General features: G+C 37.9%; 1 protein-coding gene and 1 long non-coding RNA gene across 2 annotated transcripts in view; one reads left to right on the forward strand and one right to left on the reverse strand.

Annotated features, from left to right (window-relative positions):
- The first annotated feature begins 818 nt into the window (after nt 1–818).
- Nucleotides 819–13420, forward strand: LOC107581487 (uncharacterized). Its single transcript, XR_001608837.1, has 3 exons — nt 819–902; nt 5917–5920; nt 13408–13420. It is a non-coding gene; the product is annotated as an uncharacterized lncRNA (long non-coding RNA).
- A 3033-nt stretch (nt 13421–16453) lies between these two features.
- LOC107581504 (transcription initiation factor IIA subunit 1-like) overlaps nt 16454–23118 on the reverse strand; it is an 8484-nt gene continuing 1819 nt past the window's right edge. The window contains exons 2-6 of the mRNA XM_016267081.1: nt 21734–21867; nt 19844–19945; nt 19495–19746; nt 19208–19297; nt 16454–18115 (exon numbers count right to left, since the gene is read on the reverse strand). Coding sequence (XP_016122567.1) covers nt 18008–18115; nt 19208–19297; nt 19495–19746; nt 19844–19945; nt 21734–21867 — 686 coding nt within the window. The 3' untranslated portion in view covers nt 16454–18007. The remainder of the gene's footprint in view (nt 18116–19207; nt 19298–19494; nt 19747–19843; nt 19946–21733; nt 21868–23118) is intronic.

Genomic DNA, 23118 nt, shown 5'->3' on the forward strand with positions numbered 1-23118 from the left:
GCCGGTATGTGTTGTGATTGGTTAGCTGGGCTAAAAATCTTACTGTTCAAAAACTGGCAGGTTATATAGATTACAGAAATGTTATATTGTATTGTTTTATATATAACATTTCTGTCCCCCTCACTTCTGAAATGTTGGCTGCGCCCCTGCCCCCGTTAATGTCAGGTAATCTTTCAGTGAATGTTTAAAGTGCAAAGAGAGACCATCGCCAACCAGTGAAACAACTCGGTTTAGAAAGTTCCCTGAATTTGTGGAAATCCGTGAGATTGTTGTAAACGTACTTGCATAATAACAATACCTAAACAGGCTGAACTGGGAAAGAGGGCAGCGCGCGAGCTGAGGGAGAGATTAGTGCGACATGCGGCGGTGATAATCGGTTATATGTTTCTCTCTCCGCTCTGTCCTCAAGAGAGTTTGTTACTAAGCGGCAGGAATCACCTGAGATTGTTCCAGTGATCTGTAGCTATAATAATTGACCGATAACATTAAGATATTATTTCAGAATCAAACTCGGTTTAATTCTTTCTCACACTTGTCTTGCACTGAAGGGCGTCACGGAACTCGATATGAAGCATGACGCACCAGGAAGAGCACGACCCGAGCTACCCACAATGCAACACGACACGTTATATCCCACACACATTTCTTACTTTTTATTGATTGTATTTGATTATACTAGCTCGGTAGACATATGGATAACACTCTTTAGCGATGTTGCTAATGCTCAGCTGAGTTGAACACGATAGATATCGGTGAACGTGTCTTACCGTCGTTACGCAGCGTGTAGCCGTTGGTCTGCCACCTCCTGCTTTCTCCTGGAGCTCAGTACACTCATGTTTTTCCTCAGATCGTATAAATCTTTCGCCTTTTACTAAAGATTTCCGTGGGGAAGAACACTATGAGTATAAAGTAATTTTTTGATGCCCTACCGATTGGCGGGGCTTCCTCGACTGGTTAAAGAAAGAAGATGGTTGATCAGAGAGTGTAACGCTGTGAGAACAGTACTAGGAATACAACACAAGCGCTCCTAAATATTTGTAACAAGTTACTAAATTGTAAGTAACTTTGAAGTAACGCGCAGTCTATTTTTTTTGGTGATGTCACTGTAATCTGTGTAACAACAAAAGTGTAACAGAAGTTATACATTTTTATATAATTTTGAAAGGAACATGGGATGAATATTAAATAATTTAAATTACTTTTAATATTTATCTATATTTTAGTTTAGGTGGATGTTACCATTTTTGCTTAAATTTGAAATAAATATTGTAGATTCACTAACACTTTCAAACAAAACATCCATTTAGCGATCAGGTTTTTGAGAATGCTCTTTTGTTATTAATGACATCCTTCTAGAAGTTACATGATTTTAACAAGAAGCAAACATTAGTATTAACTGCACACAAAGTTACAAGCCATAAAACGGAATCAATCCTAACATTGGTTTCACAATGTTTTTCAGCCAGTCTAGTTTCTGGTGGCTGGTCGCATAAACTGCTTTAGACTAGTCTTAGTTTTGTTTTTTCTTCAAGAAACTCATCAGATTTTGAATTCTGTACAAAAAGGTAGAATGGTCTAATTTGAATCTGAAAAGTAAGACTGATGTCTAAACATTGTGGCTATGTTTGTGCAAAGGGCCCCTGGTCTTTTTTTTTTAGAGCTGTACAAACGTAAAGTGCTTAGACACAGTAGAAAACAGTAGCCCACTTTTACTTACAGCTACGTATGGCATAGACAAAGGGACCCCTATAGAGGAGCCCAGTGAGGACAACAGCAGCAGAGAGTGAACAGCCGAAAGTGCAAAAAAGGCTACTAAAAGTGTTGCTCATCCCTGTTTCCACCCCCTCTGGTTCTTGAAGCTTAAAGGGATAGGGGGAGAGCGGGGCACAAAGTAACACTTTTTGACTTTCTCAAATTGTGTAAATCCACATGAGGTTCAGAATAGAATTTTTTTTATCCACAGTAATTTCACACTTGTCTAGTACAAATATGTCGCTTTGTTTCATGATTACAGTGTATACGTTTTTCTTTATATACCCTCAAAAATTTGAAGTGAAATGTGACAACATGCCCCATAGGTGGGGTACATTGTAACAGCTGAGGGGCACATTGTAACATGTCCATATGACAGCTTAAAATGTTATCTGATCGCATGAAAAAAATATATAAGACAAACTAAAATATTTTGTCAATAAAATAATTATTTATTTCAAATAAAATAATGGCGTTTTTTAAGAATTAAAAATAATCCGATTGTGGAGTTTGACAATGAACACATTGCAACCATGCTTGGGACGGCCCACATAAGCGAGCAAAAATGCTTTACATGTCTTGAAATAATAATTTCTTAACATTAAACATTGACTGTCAATATTTATTCACCTGTTTCTCGTCGTTTATCATTAAAATGTATTAAAGTAAATAGTCTGAATTACGTCGCTAATGTCATAGAATAGCACGGCAGGGCAAATTGTAACACAGTGTTACATCGTGCCCCATCTGCGCAACTGGAATTTAAAACGGGTTACCGTCTTCTGATAGTTAGCGAAGCATTAAAAAATAATCAAAACTGATAAATAACGGATTGGAGATTAAAATAATAGCAGATTTGTCTAATTTTATAAAAACTGTAATAAAAACTGAGATGAAAAATTTACTTTAGCTAGAAACATAATTTTACTATGGTAAAATAAATGTTCAGCGATATCTTCAAAAAACGTTTGCATTTTGGTGCACTTTTTTTCTCTATATAATGTTGATATGGCAACTAGTAAATGCTGTAAATTTGGTTATGCTAGCATGTGTGGAAATATTTAAACCACGTGTGTTACAACTTACCCGGCGTTTCTTTGTGCCCCGTGCTCCCCTAGTTCACCCAAAAATGAAAATTCTGTCATCATTTACTCACTTCATTTACTGTCGTTCCAAATCTGTATGACAGTCAATGGTTGCCATTGACTTCCATAGTTGGAAAAAAAATACTATGGACGTCTATGGTAACCACCAACTGTTCGTTTATGTTCAACATAAGAAAGCAACTCATACAGGTTTGGAACGACAGTAAATTAAGTGAGTAAATGATGACAGAATTTTCATTTTTGGGTGAACTATCTCTTTAAATTATACTTTGTCTGATCCTGAATGTCTCGCTGCTTTGACGTTTTACTATTTCTGCTTTCACACCTGTAGATCGATTGCTTTGTTCCGAAACAGGGATTAAAATTATTACAATGTTGCTTTTTATTCTTGGTGTGGTTCGCTTTCACACGGCAAAGTTTCTAAACGGACCAAATTTGTTAATACAAGTCTCGCGCTAGTAAACTGTGGAAGGACAACAGCTTCGCGGGCGGATTGTTGTTTTGTTTTGTAGCTGTTGTTATATTAATTTATCATTTTGAGCAGGAGTCCAGAATTTTTAAAATGCACATACTAGGAAGAAGAGCAATAAGACGGCATTATAAAATGAAAAAGTGCGCTTTGATTTTGAATGGCGAAGACGTGCTCAGGTTCATTTTGAGGTATTCGCAAAACAACAAAGCTAATGCTTTTCAGGGAACTTACATAATTACCCATCATACATTGTGTTATAGCCTGGTTCGTTTTCAATCGAGCCGAGACCACATCGTTCAGGCGATCTCGGACCGATTGTTTTGGCGCGGATCCGAGCGCGATTGCCGTGTTCACATATACCCAAACGAACCGAGCTAAGGGGGGAAACGTGCCAGGTTCCGAAACAACGGGCCAGGTGTGAACGCTCCCGAATCTTTTGCATATTGACTATATTTACATGCCTACTAGAAAACCGCCTGTTGCGAGAAAAGTTTAAAAGATACAAAATCTACGCCCGTGTTTACATGCGCTGTTTTTAACCTCAGTATTTATGCAGAGTTGTCAGTAAGCAGCTTCTCTCGGAATCTTTATTCTTCGCGCATGCGCACTCTTCCAACACCTAACGCCACCTGCATTTACATGTGAGCTGAACCGCGTTCTATCAAGTCCCTGAACGACAAGAAAACAGCGGTCGCGTTCAAATTACGGTTAAACAACGCGGCTTTCTGCAAAACACAGAAACAAACCGTTTTCTTAAAGGTAAAGTTCAGCCAAAAATGAAAATTCCGGCATTAGCTGGTGTTTCTCCAAACCTGTATGGCTTTGTTTCTTCTGTTGAACATTACAGAATACTTTTTTGTTTACTTTATTATTATTGTTATTTTGTCCATACAAAGTCAGTGGACTCCGTGGGCCATGTTGTTTAGTTCCCATCGTCCATCTTGAGTTCCACAGAAGAAAGAAAGCCAGTTGCTTTGTAAATTATTTTATTTGTACATTATAGCTTTATTCTTTAACTTAAATTTCTTACCGCTTTTATTTTTATATAACGCAGAGCTGGGTTACTTACAAATTGTAATGTTATTGATTCCCAATTACATGACAAAAATTGTAGTTAGTAACACAATTCATTACATTATGAACAATTGGACATTTTAGGTAATACAATCAGACTACTTTTAGATTACTTTTGACCCATCTAGTTTTTTTTACATCGATTTAAATAGGATAATCTTGTACCATATTGATATAAAAATACAAAGAGTAAGAAAATATATTCCATTTGTTGTTATCAACAGTATGAAGTGCATTAAACATTATATTAGGCTACTTCAAGTTTTCCCAAACTGGGTTTGTGAAGGAACTGCAGGGGGTTTGCCAGTTTAATGAAAAGCTAATAATGAATTCAATCATAAAAATGTTAAATGAAAACAAATAACTATGAAATGAATCAAAATAAAACACTGAAAAAATGAAATATTTTGTTTACTTGCATGTCGCATGACCATAACCAACGTCAGAGAACCATGAACATACAAATGTGATACTTCATTATTAAAATATTTATTTTCAAATCTCAGGGGTACTTCAAATAAAAATATATTAGGTGAAAGAGGATCAGATGACAAAAAAAGTTGGTGAATTTGTGCATTTTAATGTGTTTGAAAGACAAATGACTTCCAAAGTAATACATGGTAAAATAACCGACTGAGTGATAATTCAAATAATAATTAATGTTCATCAGTAGTTGATGCAATGTTGAAACACTTCTTATACCTGAAAGGATTTTTTTTAATCCAGTGGTCAAATGCTGTGTAGCCACCAATGACTGATCTTTGTGTGAATGTCTGCAAAACTATGTATGGATATATGTGACAAATTTGATTTTGATAAATTATTTGGAATGCTATGAGGGTGAGTAAATTATCTTACATCTCTGTAAGTGCATGTATACACGGACAATTATTATACATTCATGTATAAAGTGGTGGAGTCTTTTTGTAGTGGCAGTCTCCTTGTTATATAAGGTTGTGGGTGGGTGTGTATGTATATTTTTATTCATTGCATGTGCACGTTACAGCATATCACCTTGCTCTTCCCTGTCTCAAATGTTTCAGACAAGCCTGGGATGCATACATACATTCATGTGTGTAAGTATGTATTTGTAACAGTCTGTCTAACCACAGGGCCCCTGCCCATATCGTATTGGTAGGACTGTCTGATGTCAGTTTCTCCTCGTCTTGTCTCTCCTGGTCTGAAGTAATAAATCAGTTTCTGCATCAGTTTAGCTTTACTGAACCCGTAAGGTCACTGACCAGCATGTGAGCCAAGTCTGATCTTACCGTTACACTGCAGATAGAGACGCCTCCCCCAGTGATTTTATTCCATTAACAGTATTGATGTCCTCTCAGAAGAAACAAGAGAGTGATCAAGAACAGTCAGTGCACTTTAGATGAAATTCAGGAGACTGTTTCTGGCCTGCAGTGCTGCCAGCGGTCTCGCTCCCTTCTATCTTCAATCTTTCATCAAACAGTACATACACCCCAGCGTTCAGCTGCTTCTGGTCACTTCACTCTTCACAAAGAGGTTTGTCCACGCCAAGACTTTTTTCCATCCTGCACATTGTTTGGACGCTTGTTGTGTTGGCTGGTATGGTAAGTACCAATTAAAAGTTGTGCAATAAAGGTTCATGGGCGCCCAAGGCTCAATGATCCACGTGGGGATCGAAGGTTAGTCCCTAGAGTCCAATCACACAGAAGAGCTACTGTAGCTCACATTGCAGAAAAATGTTATGTTGGTCATGATGGTGTCAGAACTCACAGTGCATTGCATTTTGCTGCACATGGGGCTGTGTAGAGTTCCCATGATGACCCCTGTCCACCACTGAAAGCACCTACAATGGGCATGTAAGCATCAGAACTGGACCATGGAGCAATGGTAAAAGGTTGCCTGGTCTGATGAATGGCCAGGTGCATGTGCATCGTTTACATGGGGAACAGATGGCAGCAGGAAGCACTATGGGAAGAAGGCTGGCATGTGGAGTAAGTGTTGTTCTTTGGACAATGTTCTGCTGGGAAACCTTGGGTCCTATTACTTTGATCACCTACCTAAAGATTATTTCAGATCCCTTCATGGCTCTGTTGTTCCCTGATAGCAGTGGCTTCCTTCAGCAGGATAATGGGCTCTGCCGCACAGCAAAAATTGTTCAGGAATGCCTTGAGGAACATAAAGAGTTCAAAGTGTTTCCTTGGCCTCCAAATTCCCCAGATCTCAATCCAACTGAACATCTTTGAGATGTGCTAGAGCATCAAATCCGAACCATTGAGGCCTCACTTCGCAACTTGCAGGATCTGCAGCTAATGTCTTGGTACCAGAGACCACAGGACACAATCAGGAGGTCTTGTGGGGTCCATGCTTCGAGAGCTGTGTGGCAGCATGAGGGGGACCTATTAGGCAGGTGGATTTAATGTTGTAGCTAATGAGTGTATAATGGGAATGAATGAGCTTGCATGATAATGTCCAGTATAGTTTCAAACACCACTACTTAAGAGTGCAGGAAGCAATTTTGAATGCGGTCCTAACAGATTGGTTTACTGCAGTCACATTGCCGAAATTTTGCAGGCAAAAAAAACACGTCACTGGACCATGGAGCAATGGTAAAAGGTTGCCTGGTCTGATGAATGGCCAGGTGCATGTGCATCGTTTACATGGGGAACAGATGGCAGCAGGAAGCACTATGGGAAGGCTGGCATGTGGAGTAAGTGTTGTTCTTTGGACAATGTTCTGCTGGGAAACCTTGGGTCCTATTACTTTGATCACCTACCTAAAGATTATTTCAGATCCCTTCATGGCTCTGTTGTTCCCTGATAGCAGTGGCTTCCTTCAGCAGGATAATGGGCTCTGCCGCACAGCAAAAATTGTTCAGGAATGCCTTGAGGAACATAAAGAGTTCAAAGTGTTTCCTTGGCCTCCAAATTCCCCAGATCTCAATCCAACTGAACATCTTTGAGATGTGCTAGAGCATCAAATCCGAACCATTGAGGCCTCACTTCGCAACTTGCAGGATCTGCAGCTAATGTCTTGGTACCAGAGACCACAGGACACAATCAGGAGGTCTTGTGGGGTCCATGCTTCGAGAGCTGTGTGGCAGCATGAGGGGGACCTATTAGGCAGGTGGATTTAATGTTGTAGCTAATGAGTGTATAATGGGAATGAATGAGCTTGCATGATAATGTCCAGTATAGTTTCAAACACCACTACTTAAGAGTGCAGGAAGCAATTTTGAATGCGGTCCTAACAGATTGGTTTACTGCAGTCACATTGCCGAAATTTTGCAGGCAAAAAAAACACGTCCAATTTCCATAATATGTAGCGATGCATGAAGCACAGCTCACAAAAAAAAAAAAGACACTTTCAATCTGGCTTTCTGTTGGAAATTTTTTCAGCCCCAAGCAAAATTTCCAATTGGCCCTTCGTAAAGTTCTGCTTGCTATGTTCGACAAGCCATGCCGTTCTCACGCCACACATGTTCTCATGCAGTGATCAATACATCGCGGAGCAAAGAGGAAACTGACAACGCGCCGACAGACAAGACAGAACGGTTTACTTTAGGTATGAAACAAAGTTTCAGCTTTCAAACTGTAATTCTTTTTAAAGAAATTCAAACAATAACTAGCATTTTGTGGCTCTTTAATGTGTTGTGACAGATCGCTGTAGCGCCTCAGTTCAATCGGCACGTGAACTGATCATCTATACTAGTTACAGCATGAAATAAATGGATGAACATGAGAAGGTATCTTGTTTCAAACGCGGAAAGAGTCAATACACACAATTTTTCAAGTTTAAGTCCACCGGCATTAATCTACCGTCCTGTCTGGTTTGTTTGTTGGAAAAAAATTGCTGATTCAGCGTTATGATTGGTCAGATCGCCTGTCAAGCAAACTCCCTGTAAAGGGTCAATTGTGCGGATTCTTACTGAAATGACTGGAATTCGCTACAGAAATTTCACAGGGGCACACGTGACTGCTTCTTTAATGTCACCATCTACTGGCTTCAATGGCCACTAAATGATTCAGTGAACAAACTTTCTGTGAAATGATTTAAAAGATTCACTCTTTAATAGTCACACTAAGAAAAATCCAAATCCCCAACATCTTTAACTTTCAGGAGACCACCACCACTAACTTCAACTATCTAGTCTAGCATCTTTTTTTTTTTTTTTTTGGTCAAATGTTAATCTGTAATGCCCCCAAAACTGAATAAAAATTTTAACAATATGAATCCTAAATCATGTTTCTTGGCTATTGTCTTTCTACTGCTAGACTAATCTGCTTCCTCCATTACATAACCATTGTGTTATGTGTGTATTCAATGACGTTCACTAGGTTTGAATTGTCAGGACGTCCACGTGGAAAAACACACTTCAACACAGCACTCTATACATGTGAACAACCTGCCGGGGTGTCAGAGGACACCGAAGAGCTGTAAAGTGGGTGTAGATAGTGATAAATATAAAAGCTTAGGGCTACTGCTGTGCTTTCCACAATCACACCATAACATACCTATTTTAAAGAGAGTGGGAGACAATATAATCTGCTGATGTTGTTGTAGGCGTAAAATTCATATGAAACCGAGGCATCAACACAGCTGTCCTCTCCATTATAAAGCCTAATGGAGTGTGTGAAGATTGAAGAGGCATATAAACCCAGATGGTGAATATACGTACACTTGTGTGGCTTCATGACCTCAGACGAAAGGAATGGATGGGACGAAGGAACTTATAGGTATTAGGACATGGACTGTGATTGAAAATTCGAGGTGAATGTCATATAGATAAAATGATGGAGGAAAGAGGACCCAAAGGAGAGTGAGAGACTTGTGCTGATATGGTGCTCAATCAACCTCAGTGGGCAACGCTGTCGACCTGCAGCAGAAAAGTGCTGATTCAGGAGAAAGGAGGTGTGGAATTGGAATGGAGTGATTTTTTACTGCAGATGAAGCATTTATGTCGTGCCTGAGGAGGAAGAAAAAAGAAAAAGGTGAAAATAGACAAACTTCGTTTTTAGTTACTCCCTAAATGTTTTGTTCTTGTTAGTAAAATCATGGCTTTTACCTCACCTTTCATCCCAGTCATCACCACTATATCTGTGAAGCAGTTTCAATACAGTCTAGCCAATACTTTAATATATTTACAATATAATTATGATTTATGGTCAAGGTCTTTTTTACAGGGAATATCGCCACCTAGTGGACTGTTGCAATAAAGAACAACATGTTTTAAAGCAGATCATCTACTGCTGCAAAGCAGGCTCAGTTGAGGAGGGAGGTTAATGCCTTGACATATTGTGGCAATAGTTTTTGATTCATACAGCAGCCGATTCATATACAAAATACTTTTGCATTTCCAAGGGTGGAAAAAGTACGCACATACAATATTATATAACACTGAACAGTAGAGTATACAATATAACTGTCTCACTGTACTTTTGATCATATAAATGGCACCTTGCTGAGCATTAGAGACTTCTTTAAAAATATATATTTTTAATAATCTTACTGACCCCAAATTTTGAACGGTATAGTGTGTCCTTTTCAGGATACTATATTTTAAAGGGGTCATTGGATGCGACATGCACATTTACAAGTTGTTTGAACTGAAATGTGTGTTGGCAGTGTGTACACAACCACCCTATAATGATAAAGATCCACCCAGTGTTTTTTTTTTTTTTTTTAATCTCGTTAAATCATTTCCCCTTTCTCATATCAAGCTGTTCTCAGCTTCTTGGCTGTGTGACATCACACAGACCCAGGCCCCTCCCACGATTGTTGATTGACACTAGCGTTTGACCTTAGACCCGCCCTGAGTGAGCTGTCATCAGTCCGCCATTGTTTCAACGCAGGAGCAGATATAGACAAGAATGTCTCCTGAGCTATTTAAGTGTTTTGTTGTTGGATGTAATAATGAACATAGCAGTCTCATTTACTCCTGACATCTGAGCCACTGAAGACGCAGTGGATTACCTTTGTTTTTGAAGGGAATGCATCCTTCGATCTGCCTAAATGCGTTTATGTTGCCGCAAATCATTCCTGATCCAGCCTCACCTACAGAAGTAGTGAGTATAAGGTTCTTTTATGAATCTTTGCAAATCGCCTTTCCTAATAACGTGCTAGTTAGCGAGTTCCATGGCTAAATGCGGCTAAAGTAAAAGTCTCATGAGAAGGTTTAGTCACCCCATGGAAGAGCGGGGTGGGGTGAGCAGAGCTCATTAGCATTTAAAGGAACATGGACTAAAACGGCATGCTAAAAACAGAGCTGATTTTGACAGGGTAAAAAGGGCGTTTTACACTACCATTGATGAATTTTAACCAAAGTATGTTATAGACTTTTGATTAAGACTCTAAAGAATCATATCAACTTGTGGAAAATGGGCATCCAATGACCCCTTTAAAGGGGTCATATGATGCTGCTAAAAAGAACATTATTTTGTGTATTTTGGTGTAATGAAATGTGTTTATGCGGTTTAAAGTAAAAAAAAAAACACATTATTTTCCACATACTGTACATTATTGTCTCTCCTCTATGCCCCGCCTTTTGAAACGCGTCGATTTTTACAAAGCTCATCGTTCTGAAAAAGCGAGGTGTGCTGTGATTGGCCAGCTATCCAGTGCGTTGTGATTGGCCGAATACCTCAAGCGTGAGACGGAAATGTTACGCCCCTACCATACTGTGATGATGCCGTCAGGCCGGAGCGGTGAGACAAAAACATGAAAACCCATTATAAACGAGGCATTCGTTGCATCCAGTGGGGACATAATGATGGATTATAATGACTTATACTGTCTTTTTACGCATTGCATCGTGCCACGTAAACATAAAACCATGTCTGCATTTGTGATTGGAGAAGTGACAAACAACAAGCCCTACTCTACACTGCCTAAAAAAAACTCGCTTTAAATGTATAAAATCAGTGGTGTAACTTTGCTTTGAAAAGTGGTGGGGACACCGCGCAACTCGTTTTGCTAGTTTTTTATCTAATAACCTAATTTACTTGGGGACTGGGTTTAGAGTTGAACAAACTTAATTTTTGCTTTTCAAAAATACATCGATGTACCAGGGGCGGCGCCAGAGAATTTTGAACGCAGGTGCTGAGGGGGTGCTAGATCATTGACAGAGGGAGCTGGGCAATTAAGGGCTCCAGACTCATTCTTCCCACTGGTCGCTCTTTTGCAATTGACTTTCTCAGTTGGTTGCACGAGCAGGGTTTTTTTTTTGCGCTACAACATGCTGTTAATCAATGCACGCTGATGAACTTTTATCATAGTTTATAGTTATATGGAAACGAAAGTAGTTAACATTCAACCCGTTCTTTTTCATCAGTAGTATTATTTGTGATTTGAATTTTGTGAACAGGAGTTCCTCTTTTGACATGTTATAAGCTGGGCTTCGGATGCTTTCACTTTCGATTTCACGATCTTGTCAGGTTTTACAATCAAAATTGTCCGTTTTGCTTACATCTATAGACCTTTCACCTTTTAAGACAAAAAATGGATTCATTATTTATAATAAAAATGCACAACAACAATAAAACAGTAAGATTCAATGACAAACTAGCTTACAAAACGTTATTAACAAAAACGATTAAGATGAGGCATGGCATAGGCCTACACGCTGTATTAGGCTATATAATGACTAATAAATTACAGAACGTTTAGCAAACACTGAGGAATCAAAAAAAAAAGAGAGAGAGAGAGAGCCTCCATAGCTGACTTTTTTTCAGAATTGTGAGATTAACTCGCAATTGCGAGTTAAAGTCCAATTTTGAGGGGGGGAAAAGACTGATAGTTCTCAGAATTGCGAGTTTATATCTCACAATTCTGACTTCATAACTCGCAACCTTTTCTGGTTTAAGAAGCGGTCATTTTTAAAATAAAATGCTATAGCCTAATGACATTACGAAAAATGCGACAGCTGCAAATCACATCGTTATTGCACTGCACGAGTTATACATGCATTAGGAGTTAATTTTTTTATCACCCTAATTAGATTATGAAGAGTGATTTGTTGATCTTGTTTTCCCTTTAATACATAGCCTACCTTCCGCAATATATTTTTCAATTACTTTCAAAAAGTGGTAGGGACAATATCGACCCTGGCAAAAAGTGGTGGGGACATGTCCCACCCGTCCCACCCGCAAATTACGCCTATGTATTTAATATAAAAACTCTTTAAATATAAAAGACGTCCTTGCAGTCTTTGAGTCAGAACAGCCGGCATTGTAGTCTACTCTCCCAAGATCAGGAAACAGTCCTCCATAAAATGTGCTGCACACATCTGAATATTTGGGTTGAAATGTTCTGGAACAGTGTTGTAAATACAACTTAACCACCGATTTCCAGTCGTGTCCATTTTTGGAAGACCAAACAAAGTAGTTTCGCTGTTACAACGAAACAGCGTCACACACAGCGGCCTAGAGTGAGCAGAGGCCGGGGGCTAGCGTGAGGAACGGTCAGAGGGCTAGAGTGAGCAGAGGCGGGTGGGCTTGAGAATGGCGTGGCCGGCGATTTCGACGAAGGAGCGCCCGGAAGGACATGTGACGACTCCGGGCTGGACTCCGCTTCGTCCACGGTGAAAACCCATCCGGCGATCCACAGCGCGAAGTTGTAGTATTTCCTCAGCGACCAGCACGGATCAGCTCCAGGCATGACGAAGCGGATATCGTCCTCTTTTGGAAGACCAAACAATTAAAGTAGTTTCGCTTTCACAAAGAAGCACACAGCGTCTTTAGACATGGCAGCGGAAACAACAAAACTACAGCGAGAATAAAAGTTACGCCTTCTTTCTTTGTGTGAACATTTGGGCGGCGTTATGCAAATCTTCCCACATAGCGACGTAGGTATGTTGGGGCGTGTTAGAACGAGCTGTTTTAGGTAGGTGTGGCTGACTCCTAAATTTTATAAAGAATATCTCTTTGGATTTGAGACTTTAGTCTTTGCAACTTTACAGATCTTCTAAATCTGGTGAAGTACACGACGATGAGATGCATTTGTAATACTTAAAACAGCTGGTGGACAAACAAGATACTCACTGTGACTTTCGACAAGACAATGATCCCCCCTTTGTTCAGGGACTTTTTTTATTCCCTTTCTGTTTATCAAATGCCTGTTAAACTTGTTCAGTTTATGTCTCAGTTGTTGAACTTGTTAAATTGATAGGTTATGAAATTTGCTGGAAATGCGAGAGTTTGATAATGTCTAAAGCCATTTTAATTTTTAAAGGGACAGTTCACCCAAAAATGACAATTATACCATGGTTTACTCACCCTCAAGTCATCCTAGGAGGATATGACTCTCTTCTTTCAGACGAATACAATCGGAGTTATATTTTTAAAAATGTCCTTGCTCTTCCAAGTTTCACAATGGCAGTGAATGGGGGTTGAGATTTTGAAGCCTCAAAAAGTGCATCCATTTATCATAAAAAATGCTCCACACAGCACCGGGGGGTTAACAAAGGCCTTCTGAAGTGAATTGTTGCATTTGTGTAAGAAAAATATCTACACTTAAAGCTTTATAAACCATAATCTCTAGCTTCGGCAAACTGAATTTACGCGTTCACGAGAGAGTGGCGTTCCAGCGGATGATAAAGGTCGTAGGCGTATAGCGTAAGCTCCGGTGTAGGGATGTTCATTGCGGTTATTTCTAACCAAAAACAGATGCTCATTAACCGATTATTAAACAGTAACTATTTTAAATTAGAATTGAATTAAATTAGAAAGGATAAGTGTCTGTGACCCATTAAAAATAGCCTACTAACATTTGTTTTCCGGGGATTAATTTTACATGCGCAAAAAGCAGCAAACAACAGAACATGATTCACATGGTCTTCATATCACATTACGCACCTGCAGCACTTCTCTGAGCGGAGAATGAATATATATATATATATATATATATATATCCCAACGAATAAATAGGCCTATACGAGAAATATATTTTTACTTAATAAATTAAGAAAACGAAAGAAAAAACTGTGCAGCAAGTAGCCTATGCAGAGTTTCGGTTCATTTTTGTGCTGCGCAAAAGGAAACTAAGACGGCAGAAAGCAGCATCCTATTTTTATTTAGGCCTATTTTACAAAAGCACAAAGATTTGTTTGTATTGTGAATGTACTAGGGATGTAACGATTAACCGCGAGCCGGTTGAAAATCGATTTGAATATGTGACAATTCAAATCGGTTGGGATGCTAAACAAATCGCGATTCATTTAGGGGTAGGAGTTTATAAGAATCCAAAACCAACAAAAGAGCAGTAATAAGCAAGTACTATATTAGTATATTATTATAGTGTTATTTCAATTTGACAAAGAAATGTGCAGCATTTTGTCCAAGCAATAATAAAAGGACACATTTAATTTATAATTTGTCTTAAATATAATTTTGTTAAAAAAATAATAAAAATCATGAAGCGAATCAAATCGCGAGATCAAAATCGTGAGTTGAGTGAATAGTTACATCCCTAGAATGTACACAAATAAAAGCAAACCTTTTACAATTCTGATTATCTTTATTACTAAAAGGAGTAGTTTCTTTCACTGTTAGAAGGAAAAAAATTAAATTGATTGCGCCGGCGCCACATGCGCAGTTAAGCTTTGCTACCTTGACAATGCAGCCTGTTCATTATCATAATAAAATACAGTCAGTTAAACATATGGAAAAAAACAACAACACACTGCTCAGTTTAAATGTTTATGAAGTAAAATCTGTGCTGTTAAGCGTTATCACTGTATCGCCGTGATGTTATGCAAAACATTTTGTTTTACGTGGATATTGGAGCGCCAGTGAAGTAGGCTACATAATAAATAATATTTTGCCATTCAAATACATCACGAATACGGAAACATTTGATTTTGTCAAATGAGAGACTCAACGTTGGTTTCAGTTTTATTTTAGCCTAAATTAATTTGTTTTGGCTTGTCGTTTATATAGCCTAGCTTATATTTTTAATTCTTGTTCTTTTCTACGGTTAAATCGAAAGGATTTGTTGTGGAGTGAGGGGAACTAAAATAGCCTAGCTATGTTTACAGTGTTTATTATAATATTTGTAAACATTTCACGTCGGCATTAGGCCTATTTCTGAATGAAACAATAAAATGCGACTTATACGCGACTTGTTTTTTTCCTTAAAAAAAAAACTATTTTTTTTTATACACGTAGCATATTTTAACCATACAGCAAACCTTTTAAAATATTTTGATTAATTAGGCCTACTGAATTTTTTTTATAAATAAATAACTTTTTAAACCATTTAACTGATTGTAATAAGTCAAAATTCTTACGGTCAGTTAACGGTTAACCGGTTAAAATGAGCATCCCTACTCCGGTGAGAAGTGATGAATGTGGAAGCACAAAGAAAAAGAGCAAAACAAAACACAGGTCACAAATTAGAAGTACAAAATGAGCATTTGTTAAAAACACATAAAAATGGAGGATTTTAATATAAGCCAAGAGGAGACTGGTTTTCCTTTGCTGTAAACAAAACTCTGTGCTCACAAGACTAACATTCTCACCGGAGCTTATGCTACGCCTACATCTTACATCATCCGCTGGAACGCCACTCTCTCATAAAACGCTGAAGACTCAAGTTAACGACAGCTAGAGATTATAGTTTATAAAACGCAGCGATTCACTTCAGAAGGCCTTTATTAACCCCCGGAGTCATGTGGAGCTCTTTTTGTGATGGATTTATGCACTTTATTTGGCTTCAAAATCTTAAGCGCTATTCACTGCCATTATAAAGCTTGGAAGAGCCAGGACATTTAATATAACTCCGATTGTATTCGTCTGAAAGAAGAAAGTCATATACACCTAGGATGGCTTGAGGGTGAATAAATTATGGAGTAATTTTCATTTTTGGGTGAACTGTCCCTTTAATAACCCACACAACAAATGACAATAAGGGAAAGTAGTTTCATAGGCAGAACAATTCATGACACTTAGACAAATAAAATACATCTTTTGTAAAAGGTCAATTTCAACATTCACATTGATTTCAGGCATCCACCCCAGCACAATAAGAATAAACCTACATATGAATAAGTATTCCGATGACAAGTTGCAAAAGGCAAATATAGCTCAAAAATGAGAGTCCATTTTAATAGTGCTTTAATAAAGTTCAGCAAAGGCAAAAATAATAAAACTCAATGTTTCAACAAAATACTAAAGATCTCTACTTACATAACACACAACCTTCATAGAGATGAGAATCAGAGACAGAGCAGTTTGATTGGTAAAACAGTATATGAATAAACATTGTTCCCTCACATATCCCAGATAGTAGTTCTGAAGTATTCTTTACTTACCATTAGAAAAGCAAAGCGAAATGTACAGTTCGTAAGATTTGCTAAAGGCTCTCCCCTTTAGACAAAAGACCTGATACCTAAATTAAATCTGAAAGGCACAAACAAGGAGCATAATGAACTACACTAAAAAAAAATAAAAAAAGCCCCAAAACTAGTCCAAGCCATTTCATCGAACAAACGTAGCATGGACATAATTTAACAAAACGTATCAATACTTTCAACTGATGAACATACAGACACAGAACACAACAACCTGTCATTTCGCAGACTGTATGAGGGCACGGCTTAAAAAGTCAGACTAAATACTATAAAACAAAATATGGAGGACAAAAAAAAATATATAAAAAAACACCCTAACAAAGCTCCACAATGCACAGAATCAGGTGCTGAAATCCTCCACAGCAGAGAATGGGCTGAAAGGAAAACTTCTTTCATTAAGAGCACAGTTCGGTTTCACCCCCCGAAATTCAACGCTGCCTGAGCTTCGGGAATAAATACAAACTACTAGAAATGTGTAAAATAAGCCTGACCGCAAGTAAAGAATGAAGGGTGGCCTGACCGAGCACGTCATTGACACCTAACGCAATGGATTGCACACAAACACACGCAGGACAACACAAGCTCTGTGATGCACAGCCCCAAAACATGCATCATACTGACAGAGCAGATCTTTAGCCAGAGTACAGTTAGAAAAATCCATGACAGACGCACAAACACGAGAACAATTTAGTGAGACCGACAACGTTAAACTTAACTTGCCTGTTTTCATTGGTATCTCTGCTGTTGAACATACAAAGGTCTAAAAACATAGCAAATACGAAAGGAAATTATTGGAACAGTTCTTGGTTGCTTGTTTTTAGTGTTTGTACAAGGTGGCCAATGGTGATGAAATAGTCCTCGTGTTGGACGATTCGCTTTACACAGGATTCAGATGGCTGACCTAGCTACGGAAATCACCAACGAACACGCACAGTTGGCCGTCTTAACACACCAGAGTCAACTTATGTTAGCGCCAGGCGCTGAAATTGGCTCCATGCGCCTAATGTTTTCATACATCTGAGGGGCAAGAATATTGTTCTAAAAGAGAAGTTACGGACTCCTGTGAAACTCCACAGGTAAAAGGGCCATCTTAAAAGGAGGGGGGGAAAGAAACATCTCTTGGATGGCACACGTTATTTTTGTGCCGATATCATTTAAACAGCACAGTAGCACTGGGACGTTACTCTTCAGCCCCCGAAGTGGGAATCTCCTGAAATGTACAGTTTCAGGTCTCGATGTGTCTTGCCTTAAGTGTGGACAGTTCTGGGTTTTGTTCTTTACCATTTACCACTCTGCATCTCCAATGGCTTTGGAGAACACGTAATCCCGCCCATTCAGATTCATTATCCCGTCTTTCAGGTGAAATTTCCATTTGTTCTTACTTCTGTGAATCTGAAGCACAAGATATTGTCTGAATTTAATTTCATGGACCATCGATTAAAAAAAAATTTCATAAAAAAACTGCATTCAATTTCTAAATGTTTAATATGTTAGTGACGCACCAGTTTAATGCCATTTTTATATATTGATTTTATTCTCTAAGTTTGAATTCATTTTTCCTTATGCAATGTCAAATTTCACACACCAAACTGACATAGAAATATTTTTGCAAAACATTTCTAGGTATGTAATATGTTAAACTAAATTATCAACAAATAAACTGCATCACGATAATGTCCTAATTCATACTTCCCATACAATGTCCAATTTCACTTGTAATGTTAAAAATGTAATATTTTTGCATTTAATTTGAAGGTAATGTAATGTGACAGTTTAATACAGTTTGTTTGTATTTAACGACATTCCAGCTTCTGTGGCTATTTTCATGGCGAGGAATATTATGGCTGAATTACATCATGTTTTTATTTAATTTATTTAAATTTGCAATTCATGTAATTTATGTATTTGGCTTAACTCTGTGAAAAATCTCTTCAAAAGAGTTAACTGAATAAAAATAAATGAAAAATTCTCAATGACTTGAAACCAGCACAATCGAATAAAACATGCTTAATGGATAAAGGGATTCCAGTTTAATACAGTAAAATACAGTTTGTTTATTAGTAATGGTTATTAAAAGTAATACACTTTTCTCTATGCAAATGTCCAATTTCATTTGTAAAAACCCGTTAACATTTTTGCATTCAATTTCTAGTTATGAAAACGGCATAAAAATCTTGTTACCACAGACTGACTTATAGTTAAATTTATCCATGTATTTCATGCTGCAATATATTTAAGTGTTCACACAACATAATCTGTTATGTCTTAAGTGAACCTTTGGGGAACTGTCTGATGTTTTTCAGGTCAGCACAGGTCACATTTATATATAAAACTGCAGAAATCTACCGACATTCTGTGTGGACCCAGTTATCACCCATTTAAGGAAGGCACATAGAAAAAAAGAAATGTATCCCTATTTATTTCAATCCAGAAGAAACTTGTATGTACACTAACAAATGATGTAACACAAGTTACAATACTCACCTTGTCATACTGGCAAACCACCACGTTCTCAGTGTCGAACAGCTCCTGATCTTCCTCATCACTGACGTCATCTCCACTGTTTAATGGCTCCTAAATTAAAAGATAGAATAGACAAACTATGACGGGACCAAACCAGACCGGTCACAGTCCAGCACAAGCATCATTTTGGTATTTATATACCATTACATCTTTATTCATCTTCAATCGGTTTTTATTTTTATATACTCCTTTTTTTAAATGGCGTTTTTAATGGTTTTTAATTAACAATATCACCATCCAGAGAGTACCTCCTCCACTTGACCATCCTCTCCACCATTTTTCTCTTTGTCTTCATCCTCGTCCTCATCATACACGTCCTCCTCCTCTTCATCCTCCTCTGAGGACGTGTCTCCTGCACCGTCCACCTGGAGCACCATGGGAGGTTGCTGCGAGGCCTGTTGCTGCTGTGGCTGTTGTTGCGATGCCTGTGCTTGAGGCTGTGGCTGCACATGCAGAGCTCCCCGTTCCGCCTGCACAGCCATCGCTGCTGCCTGCATGACCTAAAGACACGCAACTCCCCTCAATACACACATGCCTCATGCATTTTTCAGGATCAGAGACATGTACTTTATGCTTGAGGTCAGAAATTTTGCTGACCTGAGTGTTCTGTGGTACTTTATTTCCTGTGAGGACAATCTGCTGCGGCTGGATGATGACTCCGGTATGCTGGGGAAGGCCTCCCTGAAGAGGAGTCAACACCTACATGAAGAGAAACACGCATTCACTGCACTTTTGTTCGCATACACAGATCATGTGACTCCTCACCAGACTTTGAAAACCAATTGTAATAGTAAAAAAATAAAAATGTAATTGGTTAATGGTAAGTTTCCTTACTAAATATGGTGAAAAATGGTAATAGATTTACTGGAACAATACTACTTAAATTTACTTTTTTTTTTCCCACATGGAATTCTGGAATACCATGGTGTTTTTTGTTTGACATTATCCATTTAAATATATCAGCGTTTAGCTCGGTTTGTGGAAAAACTACCTGTGGCAAATTCTGATTCATCACGTGGCTCTCTTTACTATGTAGGTAAATATGTAAAACTAAATAAATAAATGCAAATAATCAAACAAATCATTATACATCACTTTACCACACAATTAATTAAAAAGTATCAATAATATTTACTTGCATGGCAAGTAAATATGCAAAATAATAAAGTAAAAAAAAAAAAAAGTATACTTTAGTGCAGGGATCCTCAAATCTGGCCCACGAGATCCACTTTCCTGCAGAGTTATAAATAAATAAATGCAAATAATCAAACAAATCATTATACATCACTTTACCACACAATTAATTAAAAAGTATCAATAATATTTACTTGCATGGCAAGTAAAAAAAAAGTATTACTTTTCTTAAAAATATATATTTTACTATGTTATAAGAGGAACAAAACAATGAAGTACTCTGGAATACGCATTAACATTTTATGAGCCAATGAAATAGTCTGTAAATTTAAGTTGTGGCTTTTTTTTTTTTAAACGGTAAAGATCTGGCAACCACAGCTACCCATTTTTAATTTAGCATACATTTCACAGATTATTTATAGTATACATCATCTTTCATAAACCACTGGAGTAACCCTGCAATATTAAAACCTGCTCTACTTCCATCAGATCTCTTCCAGTAAAACCGTACTCCATCAGTTCTCATATTACATTTTAAACAAACAAGACATCCGACAGACTTCTTGCATTGGTTAGCTATGATGAGGACCCCTGCTGACTCTGGGAAACAAATCCCACTCATCAAGCGAGTAGACGTAGTCAAAACACACCCTGCAGTGACAGAACTAGAACAAACATGTCTTACTTTAGTCAAATAAAAATAAAATAAAAAATACAAGTACAATCTTGAAGTAAAAATAGAAAAGGCTAATTACACTACTCAACGTTAAAGTAAAGTTGCGTGGTAAATAGGTAAAAATCAAGCAAAAAAAAAAAGATACTTAAACAAGTTAATATACTTAAGTTAAAAAAAAAAGTATTACTTTTCTTAAAAATATATATTTTACTATGTTATAAGAGGAACAAAACAATGAAGTACTCTGGAATACGCATTAACATTTTATGAGCCAATGAAATAGTCTGTAAATTTAAGTTGTGGCTTTTTTTTTAAACGGTAAAGATCTGGCAACCACAGCTACCCATTTTTAATTTAGCATACATTTCACAGATTATTTATAGTGTACATCATCTTTCATAAACCACTGGAGTAACCCTGCAATATTAAAACCTGCTCTACTTCCATCAGATCTCTTCCAGTAAAACCGTACTCCATCAGTTCTCATATTGCATTTTAAACAAACAAGACATCCGACAGACTTCTTGCATTGGTTAGCTATGATGAGGACCCCTGCTGACTCTGGGAAACAAATCCCACTCATCAAGCGAGTAGACGTAGTCAAAACACACCCTGCAGTGACAGAACTAGAACAAACATGTCACTGTTGTACGTTAAGTGAAGTATGAAGCACAGACCTGCTGTATGACGGGGGCCTGCACACCTCCAGGCTGCATCTGTGGCAGGACCTGCTGCTGCAACACCATTTGCTGCTGGGGCTGAATGATGTATTGAGCTCCATTGGCAGCTCTGACCACCTGCAGGATCTGACCTGAAGACACAACAGAGGTCGGCTTTTTTTTAAAGGCATTTATACTTGTGTTAACATGCACATAGTCACGAAACGTAAACTGTGAACAAGACAAAAGAGGGAGGACAGAACTTGATTCTGTCTACCAAGAATTTATTGGATTGTAGAAAGAGGACGCTGCAAACTAAATGGATAATTATTTTATGTGAGTTCAACACAACAAGTTCAAACAATACGGACATTTAAGGGATCATTAACAGTTCTATCACTTACTGCTCAGCTTTTGACCACTTAAAGGGGTAGTTCACCGAAAAAATTTAAATACGGTCATCATTTACTCATCCTCAAGTTGTTTCAACCCTGTACCAGTTTATTTCTTCTGTTGAACACAAAAGATATTTTGGATTTTTTTTTTTCTTCATACTATGGAAGGTTAATGGGAACCATCAACTGTTTGGTTACCCATATGCTTCAAAGAATCTAAAGAGTTCAACAGAAAAAAGAAACTCAAAGGTTTGGAATAACTTGAGGGCGAGTAAATAATTTTCACTTTTGTTTGAACTATCCATTTAAATAATGACAGGGAGATGAAATATTGTTTTGAGAATAGTTCACAAAATGCAGTTCCAGATTTTTTAAAATTATGTTTCTCAGTTGAGTTTATAAATTTAGCTCTTTATTGCACCCAAAAAAATTTTCCCCTCTCTGTGAAAAACAGAAGTTAAAGGTGCGTTACCAGAAACTAAAGTGAATCCCACTGCTGTGACTGACTAACTTAAAGGGGTCATATGATGCGATTTACATTTTTTCTTTCTCTTTGGAGTGTTACAAGCTCTTGGTGCATAAAGAAGATCTGTAAAGTTGCAAAGACTAAAGTCTCAAATCCAAAGAGATATTCTTTATAAAAGTTAAGAGTCAACCACGCATACCTAAAACAGCTCATTCTAACACGCCCCCACATGTGGGGAGATTTGCATAACGCCACCCAAATGTTAATGCAAAGAAAGAAGGTGTAACTTTGATTCTCGCTGTAGTATTGTTGTTGCCGCTGCGCCGTGGCCATGTTGTGGAGACGCTGTGTGTTTCGTTGTGAAAGTGAAACTACTTTGTTTGGCCTTCCAAAAGAGGTCACGACAGTGGTTAAGTTGTATTTACAACACTGTTCCAGAACACTTCAACCCAAATATTCAGATGTGTGATGCACATTTTGCGGAGGTTGAGGACTGTTTCCTGTGAGAGTAGCCTACAATGCCGGTGTCTGTTTCTATAAAG

The sequence above is a fragment of the Sinocyclocheilus grahami genome, unplaced genomic scaffold (assembly GCF_001515645.1).
Source record: "Sinocyclocheilus grahami isolate Dianchi unplaced genomic scaffold, SAMN03320097.WGS_v1.1 scaffold35.1, whole genome shotgun sequence".
Taxonomy (NCBI): domain Eukaryota; kingdom Metazoa; phylum Chordata; class Actinopteri; order Cypriniformes; family Cyprinidae; genus Sinocyclocheilus; species Sinocyclocheilus grahami.